This window comes from Rhinoderma darwinii, chromosome 7, assembly GCF_050947455.1.
Source record: "Rhinoderma darwinii isolate aRhiDar2 chromosome 7, aRhiDar2.hap1, whole genome shotgun sequence".
Classification (NCBI taxonomy): domain Eukaryota; kingdom Metazoa; phylum Chordata; class Amphibia; order Anura; family Rhinodermatidae; genus Rhinoderma; species Rhinoderma darwinii.
In genome coordinates this window covers 64,636,037-64,644,559 of record NC_134693.1, presented here as the reverse complement: position 1 = coordinate 64,644,559, position 8,523 = coordinate 64,636,037, and the positions used below count along the sequence as shown (strand labels likewise).

The 8,523-nt window shown below is 41.5% G+C and overlaps 1 protein-coding gene across 1 annotated transcript in view; it reads left to right on the top strand.

Moving 5' to 3' along the window:
• The first annotated feature begins 2,425 nt into the window (after nt 1-2,425).
• The window catches only part of LOC142657927 (E-selectin-like), a 141,041-nt gene continuing 134,943 nt past the window's right edge, over nt 2,426-8,523 (top strand). Inside the window, exons 1-2 of the mRNA XM_075833470.1 lie at nt 2,426-2,499; nt 7,384-7,770. Coding sequence (XP_075689585.1) covers nt 7,392-7,770 — 379 coding nt within the window. The 5' untranslated portion in view covers nt 2,426-2,499; nt 7,384-7,391. The remainder of the gene's footprint in view (nt 2,500-7,383; nt 7,771-8,523) is intronic.

Below are 8,523 nucleotides of genomic sequence, written 5' to 3'. Positions count from 1 at the left end.
TGCTGAACTTTTCCCTTACCTCTTGTCAAGTAAGATATTTAACCCCTTAGTGACCACCAATACGCCTTTTCACATCGGTCACTAAGGGGCCTTAGGCTAGGCTGACGCCTTTTAACGTTCGCCTAGTCTAAGTCCTGCACGGGTCTCCCGTGCAGGCTGGAGCCGGGGCTCTGCTGTCTGATGACAGCTGAGCTCCTGCCCCAACGCCCGGGATCGAAGTTTACTTCGATCGCGGCCGTTTAACCCGTTAAATGCCGCCGTCAATAGCGACCGCAGCATTTAACTTTGTTTATAAAGGGAGTAAGCTCCCTCTGTCACCCATCGGCGGCCCGCGAATGCAATCGTGGGTCTCCGATGGGGTGTCATGGCAGCCGGGGGCTTGATAAAAGCCCCCAGGTCTGCCCTGGACATATGCCTGTTAGGACGCGCCGGAGGCACGTCCTAAAAGATTGCCTGTCAGATTTACACTGACAGGCAATAATGTATACCAGAGCATTATATCAGCGATCTGAAGATCGCACAGTAAAGTCCCCTAGTGGGACTAATGAAATAAATAATAAATGTGAAATAAAGATTAATAATAAAAGTTACAGTAAAAAAAAAAACAAAAAACATTTTTTTCCATAAAAAGTGGTTTTATTTAGTAAAAGGGTAAAAAAAAAAAGTACACATATATGGTATCGCCGCGACCATAATGACTCCATTAATAAAGTTAATATGTCATTTAAACCGCAAGGTGAACACCGTAAAAAAAAAAAACGCAAAAAACAATGGCGAAATTTCTATTTTTTTCCATTGCCCCCCAAAAGTCATAATAAAAATGAATCAATAAGTCCCATGCACCCCAAAACAGTACCAATCAAAACTACGTCTCGTCCCGCAGAAAACAAGCCCAAAAAATAACTACATTGATGGAAAAATAAAAAAATTACGGCTCTTGGAAAGCGACGATGCAAAAACAAATAATTTTAGTTCAAAAGTGTTTTTATTGTGCAAAAGTCGTAAAACATAAAAAACCTCTACATATGTGGTATCGCCGTAATCGTACCGACCCATAGAATAAGGGTAACATGTTATTTACGTCGCATAGTGAACGGCTTCAATTTAAAAACGCATAGAACAATGGCGGAATTTCAGGTTTTTTTTATAATCCCCCCAAAAAAAGTTAATAAAAGTTAATAAAAAAAATTTATGTACCCAAAAATGGTGCTATTAAAAAGTACAACTAATCCCGCAAAAAACAATTCCTCATACAGCTATGTAGACGAAAAAATAAAAAAATTATAGCTCTTTGAATGCGACTATAGAAAAACGAATAAAATAGCTTGGTCATTAGAGCCTAAAATGGGCTGGTCACTAAGGGGTTAACATGTCTCACAATCATCTTGTGTGTAAAGAAACCATTCTGTTTACGTACATTCTATTCCTCCTTGCATACGTATCTCCTTTTGCTCTGGCACCAGCTTTGCTCTCGCCATCTTTTTGTCCTGTCACGGCCACCGTAGCTCTCTCAGTTGCTGTGATTACGCTGACGCCGTCTTGCCATTTCACTTCGCTCCAGCCTCATCGCTGCCGCTGTAACTGTCCCCCTCATAGTCTCTCTCACTCCTCTGAACTCCGGTAAGCTCTTTTCTTACTGTTGTAAAATGTGACGCCATTTTTGTCTGCTCTGTTATTACCCGACATATTTCTTACCTCGAGTTTTTACATGTTTGCATGTTTGGGTTTATTAACCCAGACTGCATGTTGATGACTATGTGCCTATTTTATAATTTTTTCCCACTAGTACGTTTTATTCAGTCCCTTTTATATGATCTACGTATCTCATGGCTCTTATATTTGTGATTGTTTACCTGATGACGTCATACACATCTGTTTGCATTGTGCATCTGATTGTTTCTATTTGGTGGTTTTTTTGCCTGTGATCCCCTCCCCCTATCCACATGTGTATTTAAGATGTATGTGTTTGCCTGTTTTTACTTATTTTCGGCCTGATGAAGACGCATGTTCTGCGTTGAAACGTGTTGCCCTTCCTGTTGTACCATAAATCCACTTACTATTATCATTCTACTTATCCTTTCATTTGAGTAGCGCTTTCCAAAAATCCAGCTTTTAACATATATGTTTTTCTGAAAACATATATATATTTTTTAACTGCCAAAATAGTTTCAGGGCATGAATGCTGAAAGCCTATGTTTTGCTACGGTTTTTGATGAAGCGACAGGTATGCTTTAAGACTTTTTTATAAGGAGATGCCGAATAACAATGTTTTAATGTGTCCTCTTTCTATTTTCTTTTCTTTGTACTTTTTTTTGTATGCAAAAACCCAAAAAATTAAATCATTGTATATGAATGAATCTTTTTTTATTGCATAGCGATGTTTTTATTCAAAGTACTAAATGCATATTATTTATTGACAGAATTCCCCCCAAAATTGCCAGCCATATGGATGTTTTTGGAGGAAAAATAGAATATTTACATTTTTACTGCTTTGTCATGGTAAGTGAATTGGACATATTTGTGATAAATGCCTCTGCAGTGTAAATGTTAGGTTATTTTGAAAGAATATATGACATTGTAACAGAAAAGAAAATGATTAAAGGCTATGGAAATCTTTGTGCATGAAAAATCAATATACATGCATGTTACTAAGTCCCTGTAGAAAAAAAAGCTGCACTTATTTGTTCTATGCATTGAGCTTTGCTTTTTATAGCTGTCATAACCAGTTTGCAACCTTTTTCCCATTCAAACTTCTTGTTTAGGGGCGTTCCTCAGCACTGGTCACATGTTCTCTTCTCTAGGGGCATTCCCCAGCCCTAGTCACATGTTCTCTTCTCTAGGGACGTTCCCCAGCACAGGTGACATGTTCTCTTCTCTAGGGGCGTTCCCCAGCACTGGTCACATGTTCTCTGGGGGCATTCCCCAGCACTGGTCACATGTTCTCTTCTCTAGGGGCGTTCCCCAGCACTGGTCACATGTTCTCTTCTCTAGGGGCGTTCCCCAGCACTGGTCACATGCTCTCCTCTAGGGACGTTCCCCAGCACTGGTCACATGCTCTCTTCTCTGGCTGTGTAGATTTCTCCTGCAGGAGCACAGCCTTCTCTCTGCTCTCCCCTCAGCTCTCCCCTTCCCTTCTGCTGCTTCTGAGGCTGTTTTGCATAACCACGCTCACACAGTGTCTATGTATTTCCCATCCTCCCCCTGTCCCTCTCTGAGCAGCTCACAATCTTCTCACTACACTATAGCTCTCTGCTAGCACAGGGGGCATGTTGTACTGTGAATGTCCAGCTATCTGTGGTTGAGAGAGGTCGCTGGGCATGAACTGCAGTCCTCAGTGAAGAGGAGAAAGTGGCTACTCGATAAATGAAGGGGACCTGTTCTCATCCTCTCAGCACACACCAGTGAGTAGGACCTTGCACATACGCAGATGTCACACTAAATCCTACATGAGTCTACAAAGGAGGAGCGGCTGAGTTTGCAGTCAGGGAGCAGACTGACGGATCAGCGTGAGAACTGAATACAGTAGCTGGCCATGTACTGAAATACACTGCAGGTACAGAAGACAAAAGGTAGAGCGTTTTTTATTAACCACTCGAGGAGCGCCCATAGACTATAAACGAACGGGTGGTCCGCAATTAACTCTGCAGGGCCATTCCAGAACGTCCTGCAGAGTTAGCAGGCCGTTCCCCGGTGGCATTTAGCTTTGTGATACAGCTGTCTCTAGACAGCTGTATCATTGGACTTTAACCGGAGACCACTCAGTGTGGTCTCCGGTCATGTGATCATTGTGACAACCTGTCACAACGATCACATAGCTCCTAACAGCAGCTCTTACGCGCTGACTGTGAGGAGCTCATATATGTGAACATTGTGACAGCCTGTCACAGCGATTATAAAAGTCAATGTGGTTGTGTCACAACACGCAAGTTGTCACGACTTGACAGTTGCAAGAAATCCAAACTGTCGTGTCGCAGTTACTTGCAGGTCGCAACGTAACCACATTGACTTTCATTACTTGCGGTGTAGGCTATGGGACATAGCGATCTTTGGTCGGACGACCTGTGTCGTGGACAAAGTCACCATGTAACTCACACGGAGTATTTTGCAGGCAGAAATAAATCTGCCTCAAAATTGCTGAAGGAATTTTGAGGCAGATTTTGACCTGCCTGCCCTTTTTTGCCGTGTTTTTCATCTGAGGCCATTGAGGACCGCAGGCGTAAAATGCTTTTTCTGCCTCCCAACCGCCCGGGAAAAGAACAACAATTTCAGTCGTATATTGGCGCTGATTCTGACGTGGTTTCAGTACAAGGCAAGTAGATGAGATTTTACAAAACTCATCTGCATGCTGCAGACATTTTACACGGCAGATTTTCAAATCTTTGATATGTTTTTAAATTAATACCTTGGGGTCTACTTTCCATAAAATAATCATTTTTGGGGTGTCAAAGGGGTTTTCCATTCCACAAAAATTAATGGCCTATCCTCAGGATAAGCCATCAATATCTGATTGGGGGGGCCCGTCTCCCCGCAGCCCCGCCGATCAGCTGTTTTGAAAAGGCTCCGATGCTCGTACGATTGTCGCTTCCCCTTCATTTCCTTTACTGCTCACACTGTGAATCGCGGACAAACTTGTAGCGGTGGTTTACAGTATTACAGTATACACTTGAATGGGAGAAATCTGTAAAACTGTGAACTGCGGCTACAAGTGTGTCAGCGATTCACAGTGTGAGCAGTAAAGGAAATGGAGGGGAAGCAGCCGATCTATGAGGGTGCCGGGTGTCGGACCCTGACCGATCAGATATTGATGGTCTATCCTGAGGATAATCCATCAGTCTTTGTGGACTGGAAACGTCACAACATCTGTTATGGTCGTATGGTGTCAGCGAACCAGCTTTGGAATTTTTTTCTGTAAAAGCCAGTTTGCGCACCATTCGTTGTAAGCGGCACCTTGCGCCCAGCGTGTAAGAATTACACATATATTTTGTTTCATTGAAGTCGGCAGAATTTACCAAATATGTATTCATGTGTGTTTACCCGGTTGCATGTAGGTTGGAAAATAATAGAACAACAATTTGCTTTTAAATTGTCACATGGCTAAAACTTAAAAATGGGCCTGGTCAGGAAGGGAGGTAAAGCTCCTGGTCAGGGAGTGGTTAAGACCAATTAGAAATGTGTTTTGTTTTGTTTTCGTAAAAAACATACAATGCAATTAAAAAATAAAAAAAAACTGTGCAAAGGTGTATGGGTTTGCAAAAAAACGGACAGCACACAGAAGCCACCAGGATCAATATTTTGCATTCCAAAAAACGGAAACAGCCGCGTGCATGTTGCCTTACAGTCGCAGCATTAGTCTAGTTCCTAGGTCAATGTTTGTTTTTTAGTCTGTTTTAAGACATGTTTTCTGACTACAAATGTTCTCAGCCTCCTCCAACCTGTTACTGTAAAAAACAACTTTGCTTTACGACTTTGTAGCTTGCTATTTAAATATGTCAGCTTTTGCTAATAGAGACTGTTCTGAGAATGTTTATTTGGGATCCCCACTGAGAAAGTCCTTACGTCCATGAGGGGGTTAAGGAAGAATGGACACAGTCTAGCACTAAGTTAAAGCTGATTGAAACCTGTATTGTGTACTTGTATTGTGATTACCTGCCACTTTAAATAATTACAATAATCTGTTGCTTACCTGCTTGGGTTGGCTACATCTGAAAAAGCATTTTATATTGATGGCCTATCTTCTGGCAGGGCTTAACAGGAGCCTGTAAAAATTACAATATACTGCAATAGTAGAATTATTGCCGTGTATTGTACCAGCAATCTAATGATCACTGGTTAAAGTCCCCTAGGGGGACTAACAAAATGTGTAAAAAAAAGTTTAACAAAGTTTTTAGTAGTGGAAAAAATATATATATATTAAAAGTTTAAAAAAAAAACCTTTTCCCCTTTTTCATCTAAAGTAATGTAAAAAATAAACAGAGTTGGTATCACCACAAAAGTCTGAACTATTACAATATACCATTATTTAACGACCACGGTAAAAAATAAATAAATAAAACATCGGAAACACAGTTTTTTGGTCACTTCATATCCCACAAAAAAGGAAATAAAAAGTGATCAAAAAGTCTCATGTAGCCCAAAATGGTACCAATAGAAACAACAGCTTGCCACGCAAAAAATAAGCCCTCATACCGCTCAATCTACGGAAAATTTTAAAATGTATGGCTCACACTGTGGCGATTAAACACAAGTTTTTAACTTCTAGCATCTTCCTTGTAAAAGTAGTAAAACAACTGTAAAGGATCTGCCAGGCACTACGTCTGTGGATACTACCAGGATTAATCAATCGACACCTGAGGCCAGACCTCTTAGACTGACACCGGCTCCCACCAATCAGGGTGGCAGGCTCAGGAGTGGGAGAGCCTATCGCGGTCTGGTCAGTCGGAGTTAGCTCCGCCCCCTGTCCATTTATACCTGCCGTTTTCTCTTCCTCATTGCTTGTGATTCTTCCTGGTTTCCTGGCCCCACTGCTGCCTTGCTCCAGCCTGCTTCTGCCGTGCTTCAGCCTTGCTTCAGTTCCCGCTTATCCTGCTTCGCTCTGCCCCCGGCTTGCTTCCTGCTCCGTGCTCTGCGTTTGTATACGTCATTACATCCTGATCCTGACTGCTCGTTCACCACTCCGTTCCCTCACGGTGTTCCGTGGGCTACTGCCCCTTCCCTTGCTTGTTCCCTGTTTGTATCCCCTTGCACTTAGTCAGCGTAGGGACCGCCGCCAAGTTGTACCCCGTCGCCTAGGGCGGGTCGTTGCAAGTAGGCAGGGACAGGGCGGTGGGTAGATTAGGGCTCAATTGTTCCCTTCACCTCCTTCCGCCATTATATAGTATCCACAGACGTAGTGCCTGGCAGATCCTTTACAACAACTGCATAAATTTGGTATCGCCGTAATTGTATTGACCCACAGAATAAAGTTAACATGCCAGTTTTTATTGTATGGTGAAAGCTGTAAAAACAAAAGACGTCAAAAGTTTGAGGAATCGCTGTTTTTTTCCTATTCCACACTACAAAGAATTTTATTCCAGTTTCCCCAATACATTACATGGTACAATAAATGCTACTGTGAAAAACAACAACTCATTCCGCAAAATAGCCTTCATATGGCATTATCGATGAAAAAATAAAACAATTATAGATTTTGGAAGATGGGGTGGGTGCCGGTAGTAGGATGCCCACCAATTTAATATTGAGGACCTGTCCTAAGAATAGGCCATCAATATAAAAAGTCATCACTTTATTGATTTACAGATAATTTCAGTGAGCATTACAGTACACGTTCCTCTTGAAGGATATCCCATGGAAATAAATAATGAAATACTATCTTCTATGTTCCAGCTGCATTGATGTTTCCTGCTGTTAATTGTTGGACATATCACTACTCAGAAGAAACCATGCAATATGATCAAGCTCGAATGTACTGTCAGAGTTACTACACTGACCTAGTGGCCATCCAAAATCAAAAAGAAATTGAATACCTTGAAACAAACATCCCATTTAATCCAAAATACTATTGGATAGGGATTAGGAAAATCAATAACATATGGACTTGGGTTGGAACTAACAAGACACTTACAGATGAAGCTAAAAACTGGGGTACTGGAGAACCGAATAATAAAAAGCATAAAGAAGATTGTGTTGAAATATACATTAAACGGTCTAAAGATTCTGGAAAGTGGAATGATGATGCATGCAGCAAGAAGAAGAGAGCACTTTGTTACACAGGTAGGAGCTGAATTGTTTTCACAACAATGATTTGATAACTTTGATGTTAACAATTATAATATATTTATAAATAGCGAATCTAAGAAGCGTGACAAAAGAAGCGGCTCCCTCAGTCAGACCATCAGTGCCCCACACAAGACAATTGTGGGGTTCCGATTTGTTACTGTAGCATCTAGGTATCTAAATGTAAAATTAACTTTAACAAGGTTTAAAAAGAAAAAAAAGAAAGTCTCTCAAAAAACGTAACCCCTTTTTTTTTTCATTAAAAATATTTTACTGTTTTAAAATAGTAAACTATAAATACATAACTCTCTGAATGAAAGTATTGGGACACACCTCTTAATCATTGAATTGAGGTGCCCTGGCCTCCACCCCATCGAACGCCTTAGTTCGAATGAAGGTAAATCTTAATGCTTCAGCTTACCAAAACATTTTGGATAAATGTATGCTTCCAACTTTGTGGGAACAGTTTGGATAAGGCCCTTTTTTGTTCCAGTATGACTGTGCCCCAGTGTACAAAGCAAGTTCCATAAGACATGGTTAGGTGAGTTTGGTGTAGAAGAACTTGACTGGCCTGCACTGAGCCCTGACCTCAAAAACATCAAACACCTTAATTGCAGTGAAGGGAAATCTTCACCCCTTCTCGACATCTGCCGTATATATACGGCGCTGTCGGGAAGGGGGTCCCGCAAACCGCAGTACAGTTACAGTTAGAAGCGGAGTCCGCACCAACACTGCCAGGTGTCAGCTGTA